The sequence below is a fragment of the Podarcis erhardii genome (assembly GCF_964252035.2).
Source record: "Podarcis erhardii genome assembly, chromosome: 7".
In the NCBI taxonomy this organism is placed as follows: domain Eukaryota; kingdom Metazoa; phylum Chordata; class Lepidosauria; order Squamata; family Lacertidae; genus Podarcis; species Podarcis erhardii.
In genome coordinates this window covers 18,113,644-18,136,542 of record NC_138511.1, presented here as the reverse complement: position 1 = coordinate 18,136,542, position 22,899 = coordinate 18,113,644, and the positions used below count along the sequence as shown (strand labels likewise).

Here is a 22,899-nt window from a genome sequence, read left to right as displayed (position 1 = left end):
GGGGATACTTTGTAACCCTAAAGTTGAATTATTTAACTGGAAATAAAATCTCGTGGCTTTGAAGAACTATAGGGAGTATGAACTACGAAGGCATAGCTGTGTTTGTACAGTTGTCTTTTGTGGGCTCCCTTCCGTACATCCTTTTATCGCACACCCATGACTATTTGAGCTCTTAATAATATCGGGTTGGTCGCACATGACGCTTCTTTCAGCAGTACAGGGTCTACTTTATATGTGGAAGGTTCCAAGTTCAACCTTTTTTTATAATAATAATAATAATAATAATAATAATAATAATAATAATAATAATAAATTTTAAGGGTTACAAAAAGCAAAAGTAAAAGTAATAACACCATATTAAACAAAAACAAAACAACACATCACAATAAGGAAAAAAGAAGAAGAAAAAAAACCACAACTAATCTTCCCATAACTTATCTTTCATTTGCTTGTTTCCTTGACCTCCTTACACCTCCCTTTTTTGTATTCTAATTCGGTTAACTATTTCAGCAAATCCTTTCCATCTTCTCCAATTTTTGTTCTGTAATTTATCTCAATATGATGTAACTTTAATTTCCCCCCTTTCACCAATTAACAGTCTATTTTTTCCTAAACCCTTATAATATTTCTGCTAAAACCACATAACTTCATTCCAACATCCTTCTAACATTCATTAATTTCTAACATTCACTAATTCAAGTTCAACCTTCAGCATCTCCAAGGTAGGACTGTCTGGGAGGAGAGACCCTCTGCCTGAATCCTTGGGAGAGCTGCTGCCAGTCAGGGCAGTGATTAATGTTCTTATGCAGCTGCACTGTTTTATTCTTTCTGGATATCCCATCGCCATATTCTAAACTAGTTGTTCTCTTATGTTATAAATCGAGCACTGCTGGGAGTTGCTTAGTTTTCTTTTCCAGTGTATTTCTTATCAATTAAAAACCCTGTGTGGCGCGAACTAATTTTTATTCTGAAAGTGTGCCTGGAAGGGGGGAAAAGTTTGAGAACCACTGTCTTAAGGGAAGGGCCGGTGGAGCACCTGCTTTGCCTGCAGAAGCTCCCCAGGTTCAATCCCCAGGAGCAGCAGGGGATGCCTCCTGCCTGAAACCCTGAAGAGCCCCTGCCAGCCAGTGCAGGCAACACCAAGGTGCAGATGGGCCAGAGGCTTGATTCAGCATAAGGCAGCTTGTGCATTTCTAAGCAGACATGCTCAGGATCGCGCTAACCACCAAACGAGCCCTTATCCCCTCCTTGCCGCCGTCTGGCTTAAATTAAACCCCCTGCAAATTTCGCAAGGAGAAGAGCCAGCGACTTCTCCCTCGTCGATCGGCAACTCGGAGCTCGGCTGCTTCCGCCTCCATCGGCCGCCTTCCCTCTTCAGCATCCATGGCATCCGAGGATCGATTAGCCGGGTCTGGAAACATGGCCTCCTCCGAGCAAGGAGAGCAACCTGGGCAGGTAAGCGGGGGGTCGGAGGAGGGAGGCGCCCCGGGACCCCCTCCCCACAAGGACACTTGTGTGGGGAGGATGGGGAAGGGGGAGGGCAGCCGCAGGGCCTGCCCCTGCTGCCCTCCCTCTTTCAAAAGCATGGGGCACCCCCCAAATAGAGAGGTCCTTGTGCCCTCAGTGAGGAAGGAGCAGGTGGTGCGTGGCCTTTGCCCCATAACTGGGCGGGGGGGGGAGGGGAGGGAGGCCATTTGCCACCTCACCTTCTTTCATTCCCGCTCCTCCCGTGAAGGGGAAAAATCCCTGTAGTGGGATTTTCTGAGGCCCCCCCCCCAATCTCAGGGATTACAGGAGGTGAGTGCCCTTTTGCCCTGTAATTAGGGGGGTGCCCTTTGCCCTATAATGGGGGAGGGGAGATAGGGGGCAGTTGCCTTATAAAACCCTATAATGTGAAGGGGTTCGTTCCCGCTTTTTATAGCCCTCCCCCAATTAAAAAGGTAGGGGAGGAATGTCTAAAAGGAGTGTTTCCAGGGGCTGGAGGAGAGGGTGTCTTTCGCCCTATAAATGGGGGCAGGGAGGGCTAGTAGTTGCCCACTCTCTTTGCCCCCCCCTTTAAGGTTAAGGGAGGAATGGCAAAAAGGAATGTCTGTTTTTCTCCCAGGGGTAGCAGGATGTGGGTGCTTTCTGTCCATTTTTTTGGGGGGGGAGGGTAGGGGGCTATTTGCTGCCCATTCTTTTATGTCCCTCCCCATTAAAAAAAGAAAAGAAAAGGCAAGGGGAACTATGACTAAAAGCAGGGTTCGAAACTGAGATACGAAAGCTAGGAGCTAAATGGCTAGGTTATGAGCACAACAATGGAATGTATAGGCATGCTTTTTTATATAACAAGAATGCAAAGCTGGAAATGAATGAACTGCAGCTAAAATCTTATGTTCATTTTTCACATGGTCTAGTTCTTCCCCTGCCCACCCCCCTAATATTCTTAAGAGAGTCTGTTCTCCAGTCTTCAGAGAGTAGCTGGAAGTGGGGAGGCAGAAAAAGGTCCTCCTTTCCTTCCACTCTACAGTTTTAATTTGAAATCTTAGACTTAGTACTGTGCCCAGAGCTCAGAAACTGCTCCTGCTAATGAAATTCCCTGTCGCAAAATGCTCCTAGAACAATGGGAGTTTCGAACACTGACTAAAAGGAGTGTCTGTTTATACCCCCACCCCCAATAATGGGGGAGGTGGGGGCCCTTTGCACTATTATGAGAGGGAGTGGAGGAGGTTAGATGCTCCTATTTCCTTCTGCTTCTCTGCTTGAGCTTCTGGCACACACCCTAATTTCAGTTTCAAACAATGAGGGATAATTGGTAGAAACTTGTGCTTTTGAGAAGAAGGGGAAATTGGGTTTCCTTTCTCCATAATAGTAGGGGCTGGAAGAGGAATTGCGGGGGGGGGGGAATGCCAGTTGCCCCCTTCTTCATCTGCTTGAGCATTGCCTCTTCCAATCTGTTTATTTTTAAGGGTGGGGGAGTAATCCCTAGTGGGCTCATCTGTCCTCCATAGGGGTAGATGCCCTTCAACCCTGACAGGGAAGGGGCAAGGAAGTGGGTGGAAGGGGATAGTTGCCTCATTTTTTTCCCATTTGACCTTTTGGTTTCCCCTTTCCAAGGGTGGGGGGAATCTGTGTTGGGATGAGTGTCCTTTGACCCATAATGGAGGGAGGAGGTGAAGGGAGGGCAGTTCCACTCCTTCTGCTTGATCTTCTGTGCCACTTTTCTAAACTGGTGGTGGTGAAGAAATCAGAAGTGGACTTTGGGGGTGTAAGTGGGGAAGGAGGTGTGTGCTCTTTACACCTAATTGGGGTCAGAGTAAAGATGTGTGCATTGCTAGTTACCCCCCTTCTCTTTCTGTATTGGCTTCTCTCACCGCCCCCCCCCAAAAAAAATTCAAAAGCAATGGGAGAGAAATCCCATGTTGTGATTCTGTGGCCTTCCTGAAGAGGAAGTAGGTAGGTATCTGTTGCTGTGTGAAGAAGGAAGGGGGCATTGTTTAGTCTAGACTCCGCCCCCCCTTGGGATAGGCAAAAATGGTGGGGAGCTTATGTTTTCTCCGGGCCCCTCCCAGCTCTGGGGAAACTCATCTATAATTCCTGCATTCCTCCTACACACATGGAGCAAGGAGAACAGGTTGGCCTTGTAATCTTTTCCTTGCATATGTAAAATAATATTAAGAGGGGCTGTATTGGGGGGAAAGTTTCCTCTCTGCCACTTCTGTCTGCATCTGGCATCTCCATAATTCTCTTCAGCCTCCTGCCAAACAGGTATGCAAAACGCACTTGTTGCACACCTCTTGAGAGAGCTCAGTGACAGAGCACACCTGTTGCATGGCAAGGATTCCATGTTCGATCCCTGGCATCACCATCTTAGAGGAGGGATTGAGTAAGCTGTGGTCTTCTCGGTGTTCCTTGATTCAAGTTCCCATCAGCCCCCCAGCCAGCAGGCACAATGGTCAGGGATGGTGTTGGGAGTCTAACTGCTTCTGGAGGACACCTGGTTGGAGAAGGCTGAAACAGTACATGCCGGCAGTAGCCAACATGGTGCCATCCAGATGTTGCTGGACTAATTTTGGCAGAAGGCCCGTAGGTCAGCGGTAGAGCATCTGCCTTCAGTGTTGAAGATTCTAGGTTCAATCCCCAGGTAGGGCTGGGAGAGATCTGTGCCTGAAACCCTGGAGAGCTGCTTCCAGTCGATGTGTAGACAATGCTGAGTTAGATAGACCAGTGCTCTGACTTGGCATAAGGCAGATGCCTATGTTTTTACTGTTCTGTGTTGACTACAACTCCCATCATGTCTGAGCATTGGCCGTGCCAGCTGGGGGTGATGGAAGTAGCTAACCATCATCTTTCAGAAAGCAGCACATGAGCTGTTTGTGAACTATAATGTCATATCCATGATAGCTGCCAGGAATCAATCTGTTGTAAGCTGCTTCAAGAACTTTCAGGTAGTATAGTAAGAGGTTTATAAAGGGAATAAATGAAACCAACCACCAGTGTTCAGAGATGACATACCTCTGAATTCCAGTTGCTGGTGGATGGGCAGAGGGATAGAAAGTGTAGCTTTAATAGGGACAGAAGGGCCTTGTCAACCTGGGATGGTAGTCCATCTAGGAGAAGGAAATCTCTGATCCTAAACCTCCACTGCTTTGCAGGATATCTTTGGGAGAAGAAAGTAAAGTAAACCCTACACAAATACGCAGTGGAGTCCCTAAGACGGTTGGGTAGTGCCTTGTACGCCTCCTTCTGGCAACTCCTGCAGCCAAACTGGTGCCAAACATATTGCTCTGCTTTCCTTTGAATCACATCAGTGAGGTCAAAAGGGCATTAGGGTGGTCCAGGACCTCCATACACACTGCCCAGGCTTGCACCCAGGGGAGGGCACTTCAGTGCAGCTAACACAGAGGTTCAACTTAACCCCTGGAGGCACACTATATTGGCTCTCGAGACAGATGTATGCCAACAACCAACCTTAGCTTCAACCCCTTTTGTGGGCTTCCCTGAGGGCTGTTTGGTTAGCCACCATGAGCAGCCTGATGCTAGGTTGTGGGAGCCTCAATCTGATGCATTGTGGCTCTTTTTACATCAAAGGTGGGGAACCTCATCCCTAGAGGCCAACTGTAGCCTTCCAGACATCTCTGTCAAGTTATTGGAACTTCACCTCTCTCCTGAGCCCCACTGTCTCTGTGTCACACCCTGAGTGTTTTGGCCTGGCTGGAATGTGTCCTTGAGCTCTGATAGTGCCTCTTGGCTGCCCGGATGGGAGCTAGAGAAGGGTGTTTGTGTGTAGAAACTATCCCACGACACAGAGGTAGAATTTACATTTGTTGTTCCGTCCACTTTTGCCTCTTGCTCTGCCAAGCCCAAACATGTGGCCCTCAGAATGTTTCACAGAACAGAATGTGGCCCTTGGGCTGAAAAAGGTTTCCCATTCTTATTTTCATTACTGTTATTGCCATTTGTTAAGTAGATGTCTCCTCTGTGTGCATAGTTGCTCATTTTTTACACAAACCTTGGTGTGTGAGGACATAATATGCACTGTGTGAGCTCAAATCTGCTAATTTTTGTGCATAGTGCCTCTTCTCTGGTTTTTTGAAGGCCAGGCAGGAAGCCACCTGGTAAAAGCCATTCCTTCTTGGCATGCATAGCAGTATAAAGCCTTTCACCCATTTAGGAACAAGGGTGAGCAATCTCCAGCCTTGCAGATGTTGCTGGACTACAACTCCCATCATCCCTCACCATTGGCCAGGCTGGCTGCGGATAATGGCAGTAGAAATTTACAACATCTGGGGAGGTATCAATTTGCTTGATTCTGGCTTATTTATTTATTACATTTTAAATGCCACCTTTTCCCTTAAGGAGCTCAAGGTGGTGTACGTAGTTTTCGTCCTCCCCAGTTATCCTCACAAATAACCCTGTGAGGTTGGTTAGGCTGAGAGACAGTGACTCATGTCATAATAAATGGGTTTGTCTTCAAGCTGCAACAAAGTCTTCTTTCTCTAACTGGGCTCTTCCTCCCCTCCCACCAATCTTGTCAGCTGTTAAAGGATCCCTTCTGGGGAAATCCAGGGGCCTATAGGGCCCCTGAGCCTGAGATTCCCAATTACCACAGTTAAAGACAAATTATGGTTTAATGTGAAGGATCAAAAGTTCCTCTTCACTGCTGCTGAGCTACTGGAAAACTAGCTGGCATCTGACTTGTTGTAATGCCTGAATTTGGGCACATGGTATTATATCCCATGCTAGTCTTACTCAGAGTACACCCATTGAAGTTAACAGACATGATTAAATTAGGTTAATCAATTTCAGTGGCTTTACTCTGAGTAGACCATTGTTTGTGGGTGTAGGGAAGAAAACAGTGACCTGGCTTGGATTAGCCTAGTGAGAGGGGGGTCTGCAAGAAATCTCATCCCCTTAACTCAGTGCTGGCCAAACTCGGCCCTCCAGCTGCTTTGAGACTACAATTCCCATCATCCTTGACCACTGGTCCTGTTAGCTAGGGATGGTGGGAGTTGTAGTCCCAAAACAGCTGGATGGTCAAGTTTGGCCATCACTGCCTTAACTGCTTTCTAGAAAAAAGTTGAACTAGGAGATTGTCCTGTGCAAATCAGGATATTTTGAGAGGGTGATTTGCTGATTCAATAGACCAGTGGTCTTCAAACTTTGGGTCCCCAGAAGCTGGGCAACAGGCTCCATCATCCCCAGGTAATTTAACCAGTGATCAGGGATTATGGGAGTTGTAGTTGAACATCTGGGGACCCAAGGCTGAAGAGCATCGCTTTAGAGCCAACGTAGCATACTCCAGATGTTTGGGACTATAATTCCTATCAGCTTCAGCGTGTGTAGTCCACAGTGCTGTCCAAAATATTTTGAAGGAAACAGGTTGGTGAAGACTCTTAAGGCTTAGAGAAGTGATTGAGCAGAGCCTGTTTGCTTGTTTTCAGTAAGCAAACCCAGAAAACATTGAGACTGCTAAGCTTGCCAAATACCCTGGTTGTAGCTGGTGTCCATTAATTGTTACTGTCTTATGCAAGAGCATAAGAAGAACCTTCTGGATCAAGCTGGTGGCCTATCTGGTCTGGTATCCTGTTCTCACAGTGGCCAACCAGATGCCTGTGAGAAACCCACAAACTGGACCCAAGCAGAAGAGCATTCTCCCCTCCCGTAGTTCCCAACAGCTGGTATTAAGAAGCATTACAGAGCCTAGCCATCATGGTTAGTAGCCATTGTTAGCCTTATTCTCCATGAATTTTGTCTAATCTTTTAAAGCCACCCAGGTTGGTAGTCATCCCTGCCTCCTGTGGGAATGAGTTCCATAGGTTAACTATACACTGCATGAAGAAAGTCCTTTTTTTAATCTGTACTGAATCTTCCAACTGCATTGGATGTCCACATGTTCTAGTGCTTTGAAAGAGGCAGAGAAGACTTTTCTCTATCCACTTCTTTCTCAATGCCATTCATAATTTTAAACATTTCTACCATGTTACTTGCCTTTTCTCTAAATCAGAAAGTTCCAAAAGCTGCAATCTTTCCTCACTGGACTTATGAAATGGGGGGAAAAACGTTTTGCATGGAAAAATAGAAGAACGGAACATTTTGGATTTCGGAATCCTCCCCATTCCCTGCGGAAAATCTTCCACCCCATATCCCTAATCACCTCTGTTGCGTAGGAATTGGAGGGCAAGTGCTTGCCTCTGCCTTGGCTCACTCCAGTTCTGGTGTCCTTGGAGTTGGCTGAACTTCATATTCTCAGGCTCTGTTCCTTTAGGGGGAAGAAGAGAGAGAGAGACTGCAGGAAACCTGGGGGTGGTTGAATTAATCAGTTTTAGGCACCTTGCCCTCCTTCCTGATCCCACCTCTGAAAGAAGCCTGGGTTCAGTCAAAAGATACCTCTTGTCTCCACTTTTGGAGAAAGCAATGCTTCTGAATACCATTTGCTAGAAACTGTAGGAGGGGAGAGTCCTTGCTGCGCCCGGGTCCTGCTCTCAGCCCCACATAAATAAGGATTTACAGTGCAAATCCCAAGCATGTCAGCTCAGGATTATGTTTCCTTGAGCTAGCAGGACTCACACCTAGGTAAGCGCGTATAGCGATTGCAGCTCTAGTTAACAAACAGGGATCATCCTAGAAGCAGCTTAAACTAGCATATATACCAGGCTGGCTTTGCTAGTATCACTAATTTGCTAAATAAAGATCATTCTAAACAACAACAACAGCAACAAATTAATTATATTTTAATATTTTAAGTACAGGCAACTCCCCATTTACATGTGTTTGAGGCACATGCAATCTTGCATATTGCTACAAACCTGGACATGGCATGAAAAGGGGCAAAAATGGCCCAAGCAGATTGAGGAAACAGCAAAAATGGTGCAAAAATAGCATTTAGCAACCCCCCCCCCGAGCCTTTGCAAGTGCAATCCCAGGAGCCTTTGCAGTGACTTTTTTAGGCCTGTGTAGAGCTGGAGTTTGAGCTAGGAGGTTTGGAGGGAGCAATTGTGGTGGAGTTTGGTGGAGCTGTTAAAAGAGTTTTCCAAGGGTTTCCAGAGGTTTAGAGGGTGTCTGCAGTCGTTTTCCATGGTGTTCCCAATATATGTGATTTCATTTATGCATGTGGTGCCTCGGAACGTAATCCCTGCACAAATGGGCAGTTGCCTGTAAGCATTTGTTGACTATTAAACATCTTACAGGTGTATACTTCCAACGGAATAAAAACTCATTTGTAATTTAAAGCCCTAAACGGCCTCGGCCCAGTATACCTGAAGGAGCGTCTCCATCCCCATTGATCTGCCCGGACACTGAGGTCCAGTGCCCAGGGCCTTCTGGCGGTTCCCTCATTGCGAGAAGCAAGGCTACAGGGAACCAGGCAAAGGGCCTTCTCGGTAGTGGCGCCCGCCCTGTGGAACGCCCTCCCACCAGATGTCAAAGAGATAAACAATTACCTGACATTCAGAAGGCATCTGAAGGCAGCCCTGTTCAAGGAAGTTTTTAATGTGTGACATCAGTGTATTTTTGGTCTTTGTGGAAGCCGCCCAGAGTGGCTAGGGAAACCCAGCCAGATGGGCGGGATACAAATAATAAATTATTATTATTAATTTCCCCCGTTATTTCATAGAGTTGCATATTGCCTTAAGCCTTGTTATTCCTGAGAACTTTTAAAACTGAGGGTTGAATCCAGCCAGATTGGAGGCAGTGATGCTTCTGCACACCAGTGTCTGGAAAGTGCAAGGGGTGGGGAGCGGACAGCTTTTGTGCTTGGGTCCTGCTTTCAGGCTCCCCAGATGCATCTGATTGGCCACTTTGAATATAGGATGCCAGTCTAGATGGGCTGTGGGGCTGATTCAACAGTGAGCCTCTTCGTACATTCTTAAGCTCCACCAGACACATTGATATCCTCTTTGCTGTCCATCAAGTCTGAAGCGGACAGCTTCCTTTATTCATTCATCTTGACCACTGGGGAAGGGTCCCTGCTTCCGACTTTTCCTCTTTCCAAATAGGGTTGCTGTCGATAGGTGAAGCTTTCCCCGTAACAGTGTTTCTGTATTAGAAAAGGTTTAACCTGTTGAACTGTTGCCTACTGCAAGCTGCTAAAAGTGGGAGAGCCGTGCTCTTCCTCAGTGCCGGCCTCAAATCACATGGTGAACCTGAGTTTCAAGAGTGGTAAACCAGTTAAGTCACTATAAGTCTTTTATCAATTGATCTTAACCCGGCAATCCTACTGCAAGACCAGGCATGGTATTTCAAAGTGGGAACTGTATGTGTGTCAAAAGAGGTCTTGCAGCAACCAGGGTTCAAATGCCCAGGATTACATCATTTAAAAAGCAAGCAGTGTGCTCTAAGAACATCTGCTCTAGTTACCCCCCTCTTTTTTGCGATTCCCCCCATAGTACAGTAAAATTACAACTTTAAAAAATACAGATCAAATAAGTAGTTATCCATATATGTCTCATAATAACTAAAGGAATATTTTGAACATCTCTTGAGGAAAAGAGTTTGACCCTTTGACATGACTATATCCATTAAGTGTTTCTGTTAACAGCCTACCTCTAACTAATCATGAGATCTAGAAGCATAGGAATTTTTTTTAAAAGAACAGTAATTGAAAGTTATCCAAAAGGCTGAGGTCTACAAGATTGTGTAGGTCAAAAGCACTGCTTCTCTGCCCTTGATCTCTGCCCTTGTACTTTTTTTTTTAGGAACCCCCCTCCCTGTTTCCTTAGAGACCTCTCTTAAGACATCTGTCTCTTTCTCTTAGTCCTTCATCTTAACCTGAACTGATTGATGTGGTTCAATATCCTACATAATAGCCAAATGTAAATCTAATTGGGTGAATCATTCAGGCGGGGTCCCTGAGGAGCCCGGAAGTTTTTATATATCAGTACATTTATGTAAAATTCAATACAGCTTTTGGGGGAAAAAAATAAAGTGAGATCTGGTTTCTGAGAGAAGATGATAGAGAGCATGTTAGGACTCCAGGTGGGGGATGCATTTCCGACATGAAAAGTGTTTCTACAAACGTGAGGGGGGAAACATGAAAAATAGAAAATAGGAAGCTGCCTTATGCTAAGTCAAAACCATTGATACATCTACCTCAGTATTGCCTTCACTGACTGGCATCAGCTCTCCAGGATTTCAGAGACAGGAGTCTTCTCTTAGCCCTACCTGGAGATGCTGGGGGGTTGAACCCAGGACCCTGTGTGTGCAAGGCAGGTGTTCTAGTTGAGATTCCTGTATTGTAGGGGGTTGGACTAGATGACTCTCAGGGTACCTTCCAGCTTTGCAGTTCTGTGATTCTATAATAATAATAATAATAATTTATTTATACCCCGCCCATCTGGCTGGGTTTCCCCAGCCACTCTGGGTGGCTTCCAACAAAACACTAAAATACAATAACCTATTAAACATCAAAAGCTTCCCTAAGCAGGGCTGCATTCAGATGTCTTCTAAAAGTTTGGTATTGGTAGTTAGTTTTCTCTTTGACATCTGGTGGGAGGGCGTTCCACAGGGTGGGTGCCACTACCGAGAAGGCCCTCTGCCTGGTTCCCTGTAACTTGGCTTCTCGCAGCGAGGGAACTGCCAGAAGGGCCTCGGCACTGGACCTCAGTGTCTGGGCGGAACGATCTACTGATCTACAGCCCTTCCCTTAAGACAGAGGGTTATAGAAAGTTGCCTTATTCTGAGTCAGACCCGTTCATCCATCTAGCGAGGTATTGCCTACACCAGGCATAGGCAAACTCGGCCCTCCAGATGTTTTGGGACTACAACTCCCATGATCCCTAGCTAACAGGACCAGTGGTCAGGGATGATGGGAATTGTAGTCCCAAAACATCTGGAGGGCCGAGTTTGCCTATGCCTAGCCTACACTGACTGGCAGCTGACTCCCTCTCTCGCCCTAGAACTCCATGAAGTTGAGCATTGGAAGATTCAAGACAGAAGAAAATCCTTCTTCACGCAACGCATAGGTGTGGGGAACGTTTTTCAGCCTGAGGGCCATATTCCCTTCTGCGCAACCTTCCAGGGGCCACATTCCAGTGGTGGGCGCGGCCAGAGCAATGGATGCAAATTTTAGCTTTGAACAGCAGACAGGTTCCTCCCCCCCCCACAGCGCCTCCATCCAGGTGACTGAGAGGTATGATCAGAATTCAAAGCCACATTCCAGGACTGCTGAGCACTTTGGCATCGTGAGGGTGCCCTATCCAGGCAGGCTGAGGTTTACCCCGCTCCTGTTGCAGGCCAACTCCGTGATTCTGTGATTTCACTGGATCCAAGTGCACACCAATTTTTCCTTGGACCGTGGCCACGGTCTTAATTGCTCCGTGCTTCAGTGACTTGTTAGCTTTGCATGAAAACACTTGCAGGGGAGGAAACCTGAGCTGTCATTTATTTTTAAGATTCTTATTCCTTCGTCCTAGGTCTGCTTGGCATGCTGGTTGCCTGCCCCTCAATTATTTTTTTGCCCTAATTTAACACACACATGTTGATTTATAAATCTGCCATCCTTTTATTAGCACAGCCTCTTAGCGTGGGTATAAATTACCCAGTTGTCAAAAAAATGTTTTCACTGGTATTGCTTGTTTTAGGGAAATTTACAGCAGGGGCCAGACTGGTGGGCTGTGCTGAACAACTTCTGAAGGTTGTTGGTTCTGCACGTGGGGAGGGGGGTGGGTTCGTCTTGCCTTTGTCCCTTCTCTTCTGCGTTTGTAGGGGGGCAGCAAGCATTTTTGCCCAGGGTTGAGTAGCAAGCATCTTAAGCAAGGATGTGTTGCATACAGAAACCATGGCAAAACCTTTGGGCATGCATCTTGGTTGGAGGCATTATCGCCCCATATCACTCCAACTTAATTCACACTGCAGCAGAGGAAAGATAACAAAAACCGCTAAATAAGTAATTAAAAATATGTACAAGACCAGTGAGTTAATGGTATACCTGCTTGCCACATTTCCCAAGCCTGAATGGACAGCTTCTTCAAAAAGCCAGATCACTAGGTGAAACCAGTATGCCAAATCAAGTGAAAAGACTCTGCTTTTTCAGTCACAGAGTAAACTTTTCCATAACGGCTGCATTCAAAAAAGGACTGGTTGAGGTTCATCTGCTAATTAGTGGGTGGGACTATTGCTTCGTTTATGGTTTGGATATTGCTGGCATGCTGTTTTAGCTTTTCCACAAGTTGTGTGTTAAATGAGACGTTAATGTATTGTACGATCCCTACCCCCTTCCCCGCCCCTGCTACGTTATGTATGTGCATATATTTTTCTTTAACGTTAAGTTGCTTGGAAACTTTGGGTGCCAAGTGACTAATAAGTTTAATAAATAAATAAAACAAACAAAATAAACTGGTGCCGATGCTCCAAAGAGCTTTTTAAAGTGGAGATGTTGGTGCTTTTTAAAGTGGAGATGTTGGGAATTGAACCGGAGACCTTTTAGCAGAACCAGAGACCTTTTAGTGGGTGCTCTCCTGGCGAGTCATGGCTCCTGTTTGTTTGTTTGCATTTATGTCAGAGCAGCTAAGCATGCTAAGTGACCATTGGGTGGCACTCTAACCTTGCTTTTCTTCTTCTTACAGACTGGCTCTTCTCCTGGAGCTGAGAATGCAGCATCCCGCGAAGCTCTGGTGAGTCCTGCGTTTGTGGGGTGGGGGAATCAAAAAAATAACTTTGCTTTGTATCTGAAGAAGTGTGCATGCACACGAAAGCTCATACCAAGAACTGACTTAGTTGGTCTTTAAGGTGCTTTTGGAAGGAATTTGTTTTGTTTTGCTTTCACGTAATTCAACTCAACCAGGTATGGGCTGCATGTCCATGTGGTTTCTTTTTTGTGTGTTTTTTGACCGGCTTGTTCTCTTGAAAAGAGCATCTGTTTGGCCACTTTTTTTCAGGATCAACTCCTTGGTCTCTGACAGAATGACCTAAGTATCGCTATGTGTGGTGCTCTCTAGGTGACCTCTAAACTTTGACCTTTAGTGACACCCCCCTCCTTATCTTTTCCTGGGTGAGCAGAGGGTCATCTCCAACCACCCATGAAAGACTCGCTTCTTGCTCTTGATCAGAGATTTTTCTTTCGAGGACGGTGGCACGTAACCGGTCTCTTCTATTGGCAGAGTGTTTCTCCATTCATTGATGAAAATGAAATGTGTGGTGTATTGTGTGTATGCAGATTAACCTGAGAGGTAGTACAGTGGTACCTCGGGTTACAGACGCTTCAGGTTACAGACTCCGCTAACCCAGAAATATTACCTTGGGTTAATAACTTTGCTTCAGGATGAGAACAGAAATCGTGCAGCGGCAGCAGGAGGCCCCATTAGCTAAAGTGGTACCTCAGGTTAAGAACAGTTTCAGGTTAAGAACGGACCTCCAGAACGAATTAAGTTCTTAACCCGAGGTACCGCTGTAGTACATCCAGCTTCTTCATCAGGGAAACCCTCTACGAAATCTCAACCTCCTTTTGTGCTCCTCATCAAGCAGACTTTGAGATTTCAGTGTTTTTGCTATAGAACAAAGCATCATAATTAAGATTCCCAGACCCTACCTCTTTCCCTATTAAAAGGCCTTCCGCAGAAGGCCTCCAAGGTACAGAGGATTCTGGGATGTTTCGCACATGTGCCTTAAAGGTAAAGGTACCCCTGCCCCTACGGGCCAGTCTTGACAGACTCTAGGGTTGTGCGCTCATCTCACTCAAGAGGCCGGGAGCCAGTGCTGTCCGCAGACACTTCCGGGTCACGTAGCCAGCGTGACGAAGCTGCTCTGGCGAACCGGCACCAGAGCAGCACACGGAAACACCGTTTACCTTCCCGCTATAAAGTGGTACCTATTTATCTACTTGCACTTAAGGGTGCTTTCGAACTGCTAGGTGGGCAGGAGCTGGGACCGAACGACGGGAGCTCACCCCGCCGCGGGGATTCGAACTGCCGACCATGTGATCGGCATGTCCTAGGCGCTGAGGTTTTACCCACAGCGCCACCTGCGTCCCCACATGTGCCTTACACGCCCTCAAATTTCTCACACCAAACCAAAAGTGGAAGAAACCTGTTTCTCTCCAGATGTTATTCTCATCACCACCCCAACCACTGGCTTTGCTGGCTGGGGCTGGTGGAAGTTGGAGTCTGGCAACATCTGGAAGGATGTGAATGTTCCCCATAGATGGATGGATGGATGAAGAAACTGTAAAATCTCCAGATGTTCTACTACAACTCCCATCATCTGTGCGCATGCTGGCTGAGGCTGAGGGGGGTTGGAGTCCAACAACATCTGGAGGGCCAGGGGTTCCCCATCCCTGAAGTAGACCATTGTTTGCTTTTCCTGCCCTTAGCTACCGTTTAACGCAGGGACAGAGACCATTGGCCTCTGAATACCAGTTGCTGGGAATCAGAAACGAGGAGAGTGCTGTTGTGCTCAGGACCTGCTTGTGGGCTTCCCAATGGGGCATCTGGCTGGCCACTGTGAGGACAGGATGCTGGATGGGGCCACTGGTCTGATCCAGCAGGCTCCTCTAGTGTAGCTTCTGCATGACTGGATAGGCTTGCAGGTTTTAAAGGTAAAGGTACCCCTGACCGTTAGGTCCAGTCGCGGATGACTCTGGGGTTGCGCACTCATCTCGCACTATAGGCCGAGGGAGCCGGCGTACAGCTTCTGGGTCATATGGCCAGCATGACTAAGCCGCTTCTGGCGAACCAGAGCAGCGCACGGAAACACCGTTTACCTTCCCGTCGGCGCGGTACCTATTTATCTACTTGCACTTTGATGTGCTTTCAAATTGCTAGGTTGGCAGGAGCAGGGACCAAGCAATGGGAGCTCACCCCGTCCCGGGGATTCGAACCGCCGACCTTCTGATCAGCAAGTCCTAGGCTCTGTGGTTTATTTTTATTTTTTTCAAATTTTTTATTAATTTCCCCCAAAATTTTAAAACACACAAACAGACACACAAACATACATCCTGTTTAAATCTTGGTAACATTATTTAGTGACTTCCTCAAATCCCCTTGGTTGAATTTCATTATATATCATTTTAACAGTTTCCCAAAATCAATTTTCTCAGAAAGTTAACTTAATCACTTAACATCTTTCATTCTTTCTAATTTATCTTTAAACATCTTGAATCTTATCCTTACATATTTGAATCCTAAGCCTATCTATTATTTGCAAGCTTTTCCAATTAAATTATCTTAACATATTTAGCTAAATAGTTTAACCCACAGCGCCACCCGCGTCCCTTTTGCAGGTTTTAAGCAGGCACCGAAAAGTGTAACAGGCCTACGTCTGTCATTTCCATTCATTTCAGTGGGTTTATTAGCAGGACGAAACTCAGACAGAGCTCCAGATTTGCTGCCTCGCGTGCCTTCATGCTCTTGTCTGCAATATTTTTTTTAAATTAAAGCTCTTTCTTGCTGATGCAAGTACCTATGCTTTCGCACTGATTTTTCTTCTCCTTCTTCCCAAGGAGAATGGCAGGCGGCTCACTCTCTGCCCCCCACCCTGTGGGCTGACAGAAATTACCTTCTGTTTAATTAACATCATCTCCCCTGCTCTTTATATACTGCTTCATAATTGCTCCGAGGAAAAGAGGAACGCATCGCAGCCATATATCTATATATAGACATAGATATAAGATAAAAATAATTCGTTGGGAAAAGGTGTGGGGTGGGTGGGGGGAAACGCAGCACAAATCAAGAAAATACAAAATAAAATTCAGTGTCCCTGAAATATAATCTTGATCTCGCAACGAACCTTCACGCATGTGAGGGTACCACGGAGCTCATGTGGAAAAGGAACGGGGGCTTTCAATCCTGCTTCCTTTTTAATTAATTTTTTCCGCTTACTCCCTCTCTTATGCCTCTCGTAGCCTCTTCATTTCTGCTTAGGTGTCGTCATCACTTCCAGCCACGCATCCGTAGAGACCCTTTTAACTAATCGGCCGTTCGCTCCCCACTTACGGCCTGACTCGCTGGTCGTTCAGTGCCGCAGACCTCTAGTGTGAGCTTATTAGTTACCCGGGGCTTCTTGCATTCAGACAGGCATCATGTGTAGGGCTGCATCTGACGACGGTTTGGAAATTACAGCTGGTGCAGAATTTGGCAGCCAGGTTGCTCACTGGGGCAAGCCGGCTTCAGTATGGTTCCTGGCAAGCTTGGATGTGTCCCTGAGCAAAACGAGCGCTGTCCCACCTTTCCCCGCCCCCATTTTGAAACGTGCTAGCATTCAGCATACTTTGGCAAAAGATGTTGCAGCAGCTTCTAGGTTCAGGTGTCTCTCTTATACTTTTTTTTTTTTAAAAAAAGAAGAAGTAGACAGTATTAGAAAGGTGGGTCTGTCAGTATTGGTTAGCCGTAACAGCTGAGAAAGGACTGCCCCTTGTCCCTGGGTGAATATGTACGAACAAGTCTTTGGAGGGAGAGAGTTGGGACATTACCCCCTCCCTCCCTCCCTCCCTCCCTCCCTCCCTCCCTCCCTCCCTCCCTCCCAATATTTTGCAAGCATCATTGCATTTACCTTTCCAAGCTTCTGTCCCATTAGCTTGAGAGCTAGAAACTTTAATCACCACCATTTGTTAAGCCAGCGAAACAAAACAAAAAGTCCTCTCCAAACCACCGCCGTAGTTCATCAAAACCCAGCCCAGTCCCCTTGGAGTAACCTCTGCGATCTTTAATAGCAAGCTCTGCTTCTAACGGAGGCAGCAGCGCCCTTTGTCCGCAGCGGTGGCGGCAAATGGACTGAGGCCGGGGGGGGGGCCTGTAATCTACGATTATTATTATTATTATTTTTAATTTTGGCCTCTCATTTCCCTGCTGTCGGTCTTGGCCCATTAAAATTTCGCCTGGACGCTCCGCGATGGGAAGTGTAACCTTGTGGTTCTCGGAGCGTCAGCAACTCGCTCTGGTGCTGTTTACAGCCAGCGTTTGTCATCCCTTGGCTTGGAATCAGCTTTCTCCTTGAGTCCAGATGCTCGGTGACACGGCCGCCGCTCTCTCTCTCTCTCTCCCCCCCCCCCCGCCTGTCTCTCTGCTGCCCAATTTCCCCCCTTGATCCTTCAAGCACTTGTGGAATCTAAACAGCCTTTCCCCTCTCTCCTCCCTTTTTCTTTCTTGGTCGGACATTCTGCTCAAAGCAAAGAGTTTGGCTTTGCGTAAAAAGAAATATGGGGTGGAACTGGACTTGATCAGTGGAGACAAAAGCCTTTTCTCTTAGCAATAAGACTGTAGAAGCTATATCTTTCGGGGGCCTGAGTGTACTTTGCATAGAAATAGAAAATGGAGCACTAATTCTGCTTTTTCCCTTGATACCTGATTAAAGAAGGTCTTATTCCTTGCGATACCTGAAAAACTTGCTCATTCTCTGCAAGTTTCCAGGGCAAAGCCAAACCTATGGCCCATGCAGCTGCATGGTGGTCGTTTGCAAGTTCCTGCAAAGTATGATTCTTATCTGGGTTTTATTGTATTTCAGGACCTATTATTGACTGCTCCATCCTGCTTCTGTGGTATCATGATCTTATTATCTGTAGAACTGTTTAAAGCCTCTGCAATAACCACTTCTTCTCTCTGCACCATTTTCCTTCTAATAAGTTGTGGACCATATCATTTCAAACATGAGGCAAGCAGTTGCTCGTTTCTGAACCTCTCAGACATCTGCATTGTTATATCTAATAAAGTAATTTCTTTTTAAAAATGCAAACTTCTGAAAAGATCATAGGGAAAACGGACCTTGCGTTTATCGTTTATTGGAATGATAAAAGTGCAAGGCTTGGATCAATCCACATGCATTATTAGGGCTTAGATGATGTACAGATGATTGATCATTTGGACAGGAGTCGGAACGGTTATTGTTGCCATCTTTAAAGAGGGATTTTTTTAAAAAATGAAAAATATGAAGGGTTGGGAGTGAGGGCGAGATGAACAATGATACATACTTGTTCAGCGTATTATTTTCACGGTATATATTTCTAATAAGAATTTTGGATTTCTTCTTATCCGTATGATATTTTATACACATGCACGTATTGGGTGAATGATAATTTAAGGCATTGCAGATAAATATGCAATTGTGTACAAAATACTACATAGATAGGAATCATTATTATTAAGAATAGTTAATAAATTTACTATTTATAAATAAATAAAGTTCTGCACCCAGCTCCATACATATTCCACCTATGTAGATAATACAAATTGAGGATGTTTGCCTTATGATAAGTTTGCAGGGCCTGTAGGAGATGAGTCAATGTGCGTGTGTGCAGAACCTTGTAAAAAAGTGCCTAAAATGATCAAGAAGTAGTAGTAGTAGTTGTTATTTAATTAATTAAATTTGATGCATTGTTCCTGTAAAGTAATACAAAAGTATTTGGGGCTTTTAGGGGTTATTCACCATTCTCAGAATGATTTAACGATCAGACCCTCTTCCCAGGGAATTCTGGGTATTGAAGCTCTGTGACAGGAGATGGGGGCGGGGTCTCTTCACAATTCTCGGCACCTTTAACAAACTACAGCTCCCAGGAGCCTTTGCGGGAAGCCATGACAAAGTGGTATGATACTTCTTCAAATGTGTAGTGCATGTGGGGCCCGCAGCGTGCCCTGATGTGACAGCCCTCCTGATATTTGAAGAACTTTAACTTTCTTTTCTCCAACGAAGCATACCGTATTCTTCTCAACTGCTCCTCATCCTACTTGGTTTGCTAAAGCCCCTCTCACCACCAAGCTTGCTTTTATTTTGACCCGCACCACCAGCCTTTTCTAGACCTGATGGAATCTCTCCCGGCATTCAAAACCCACAGGAACCCGCCTGAAGGAATGCAAGGCCATTATAAGCCCATTAGGGTTACTGCTTGCCCAGAGGTCGCTGAGCTGATAGCATCTCTCTGGCTGACAGTCCTAAATTATCCTGACTAATGTTTGACTGGGGGCTCTGGGTTAGTTGCCCACTGACTCCAACTGTCTGGGAATCCCCGCACCGATCGGAAAATATATATAGACTTTTAGAGGCTTCCTGGTCCTCTCTCTGGACTGTTCAAAGTGAACCTTGGGGAAAATATTATGCAGAGAACTAAAATAAAATAAAATTGTGGAGCTCGGTTTCGTTGCAGAAGGGAAGGCCTGCAGCCCAGTGGTGGAGCATCCACCTTGTCTACAGAAAGCCCCAGGCTCCTTGCAGCATTTCCAGGCAGATCTGGGAACGACTCTGCCTGAATCCTTGGGGAGCCACTGCCTGTCAGTGTAGACAGTACTGAGCTCAGTGGGCCAATGGCCTGCGTCCGTAAGAGGCAGCTTCCTATGTTTCTATGAAATGTTGGGAAGGTAGACTGTGGAACTCGCTTCCACAAGAGGCAGTGATGGCCACCAGCCTGGATGGCTTTAAAAGAGGATTGGGCAAATTCATGGAGGGTAAAGCTCTCAGTGGCTACTAGTCACAGTGCTTGTGCTCTGCTGACATTGCCAGAGGCAGCAATGCTCCTGAACATCAGTTGCTGGAAACCACAGGAAGGGAGAGTGCTCTGGTGTTGATGTCTTGCTTGAGAATTTTGCAATGGCATGTGGTTGACCACCGTGAGAAGAAGATGCTGGTCTTGGATGGGCCTTTGCTCCAGTCCAGCAAGGCTCTCCTTTATGTGTTCTCAAGGCTGTTCTCGGGAGCTCAGGGCTGTGCCAAGCAGACGAGCCCATCTCTGCAACAGTGTGGACTAGGAACTTAGAGGGAGTTGTGGGTGGGGAGAGAATAGGGTTTGTAGAAAGCCCCCTTGCAGTACATGCTAAAGTCTCTTAGCTCTCTGCATTGCACGCCCACCATCAGAACGATGGAATATGGTTTTTCCGTCTTGTGCCAACTTCTTTTCATCGGCTGTTGGGAGAACGCATTAATTTGTCAAACTGTTTTCTGTGATACTTGACCTCTTGGTGGAGTTCTGAGCCGAATCGTTCTTTTCCTTTCTTTCTTGGTTTTGTCTATTTACTGCTGACTCTGTTCATCGAGTGGCTTTTCTTTCTTTCTTTCATTTTTTTTTTTGCCCCTTCACCCTCCCTTCCCTGTGGTCCGTGCAAAATGCACTCTTTTAATCTGTCGATTCCTTTTAATGTGTTGACCTGGACAAATTCATGCGCACGCCCTGTCCGCGGATGCAAATGTACTTACCGAGGGAGCATGTTTAAAGGGGAACTGTCAGCTCTGCTTAACTCGCCTGGCCTCAGATCAATAGCAGCGCTTCCTTGAAATTCCCCGCGCATCCTGACAAGACGTTGTAATTGAATGCAATCCGTCCCTGCCTCCTCCTACCTTGTACAAAGGTATGGCTGACAAAGGTATGTTAGGGCAGCCCATGCCATGGGGATGACTGCATGCCGCTGGTTTGAGCACCAGTGTGGTGCAGTGGTTAGAGCGTCGGACTAGGCCTTGGGACACACCAGGGTTCAAATCCCCACCGTGTCACAGAGCTTGCTGGGTGCGGCCTTGTGCCAGTCATTCCTTGACCTACCTCGCAGGGTTGTTGTGGGAATTAAATGAGGAGGGGGAGAACGATGCATGCCACCTTCAGCTCCTTGGAGAAAAGGGTGGGACATAGATTCAATAAGTAAATGAATGAAATGTTACCTGTGGAGGCCTTCAGACTTGCCTGTGTAGATTGGTGCCACCCACCTGAAACTGCCCATTTGGAGAATTGGCTGTTTTCACTGCACGCATGGGAATCTGCCTGGCCCCCATTTGTGTGAGTATCTCTGTTCATTGCAGCTTGCGAGGGGTCCAGGGATCCCATGCTATACACCGCTTGCCCTATAGAGGGCAGCAACCGCCCATGGTTCCGAGGGAGACCGGCCCCCTAAAACTTCTCATAAGTCTTTTGTGGGATTCCTAAAAGGTCTTCCCTTTGTTGTAGGGCTGCTTCTGTACTTCAGCGCTGCTTTAACTCATGCTTTTACCTTTTACTCATTCTCCTTATGCTTTTACCTTCTCCTCTGCCCTTTTTTCAACGGCTGGATCCTATAGCCCTTGCTCGAGAAGACTGACTTTATTGGGTCTATTATGCTTCCCTGCCCCTTTCCTTCCTTTTGTCCTTGCCTCCTACGGCATTAACTTCTTTATTTTTAATTTATCTACAGTGCCTGACTGATTTTGTTTAAGCTGCTTTATAAAGAAAGGTAATAGATCTGCAGCATCACAAACCCTGGTTCGCGCTAATCGGGGTTCCTCCTAACCAGGGTTTGCAAATACCCAGACTTGAAACTCTGGTTAAGATGGGTAACTGGGTACATAAGAAGAGTCCTGTTGCTGGATCAGGCCAGTGGCCCAAGCAGTCCAGCATCCTGTTCTCACAGTGGCCAACCAGAGAATGCTCTAGTACAGAGAGAATGCTGAATCAAGGAAGGAGGAATTCAAACCTCAAAGGTGGCCATCAAACCATGTCCTGGTGTTAATCTCTTAACTCAGGAATGGGGAACTTTTGACCCTCTAGAAGTTGCTGAACTACAACTCCCATCAGCCCCTGCAAGCATGGCCAATAACCTGGGATCAGGGGAGTTGTAGTTCAGCAACATCCAGATGTCCAAGGGTTCCCCACATCTGTCTTAACCAAAGCTGAGGGGTGTGTGTGTCAGGTATTATACAGAATTCTGCAGCATCCTCAGTGTCCATGAGGTTTAAGTGGAAAAAGTTCAGCAACTGCACTAAGTAGCTTACAAATCTGAAGTCTGCTGTGGTTAGGCAGGTGGCATTGCAGCAGAGGAGTGGAGGGTCATGCAAGCTGGGTGAGTACCCTACAGAATTCTCCTTATCTGTGCTGCTCTTTTAGAAATGGGCATCAGTTTGCTACCTCCCATTTAAAAAGAGAGCCAGTGTGGTGTAGTGCAGTGTTTCCCAACCTTGTGCCTCCAGCTGTTTTTGGACTACAATTCCCATCATCCCTTGCCACTGGTCTTGCTAGTCAGGGATGATGGGAGTTGTAGTTCAAAAACAGCTGGAGGCACAAGGTTGGGAAACACTGGTGTAGTGGCTAAGAGCGGTAGATCCGTAATCTGAGGAACCGGGTTCGCATCTCCGCTCCTCCACATGCAGCTGCTGGGTGACCTTGGGCTAGTCACACTTCTCTGAAGTCTCTCAGCCCCACTCACCTCACAGAGTGTTTGTTGTGGGGGAGGAAGGGAAAGGAGAATGTTAGCCGCTTTGAGACTCCTTAGGATAGTGATAAAGCAGGATATCAAATCCAAACTCTTCAAATCCAAAAAAACCCCTTTCTTCCTCTTCCCCTCTCAATTCCGTCACCCTTCCTTTTTCTTTTTCCTTAGACAGGCTCTACATATTTAGCTCATTTAATCTTCGCCTTGTAAGTCAAGGCTGTAATTGACAGCCCTGTCATGAAGCGTGGGCCGTGGGGGGGGGCACGCGTTACTCTGGCAGATAGCATGCTTTGCATGCAAAGGTCCCTGGTTCAATCCTCGGCATCTCCAGGTA

At 46.4% G+C, this 22,899-nt stretch overlaps 1 protein-coding gene across 7 annotated transcripts in view; it reads left to right on the top strand.

Annotated features, from left to right (window-relative positions):
* Window positions 1–1,358: 1,358 nt before the first annotated feature.
* Window positions 1,359–22,899, top strand: part of PEX14 (peroxisomal biogenesis factor 14) — a 150,244-nt gene continuing 128,703 nt past the window's right edge. For all 7 annotated transcript variants that reach the window (XM_081871223.1, XM_081871222.1, XM_081871224.1 and 4 more), the window contains exons 1-2: window positions 1,359–1,455; window positions 13,044–13,091. In XM_081871223.1, the coding sequence (XP_081727349.1) occupies window positions 1,384–1,455; window positions 13,044–13,091 (120 nt within the window). In that variant the 5' untranslated portion in view covers window positions 1,359–1,383. The remainder of the gene's footprint in view (window positions 1,456–13,043; window positions 13,092–22,899) is intronic.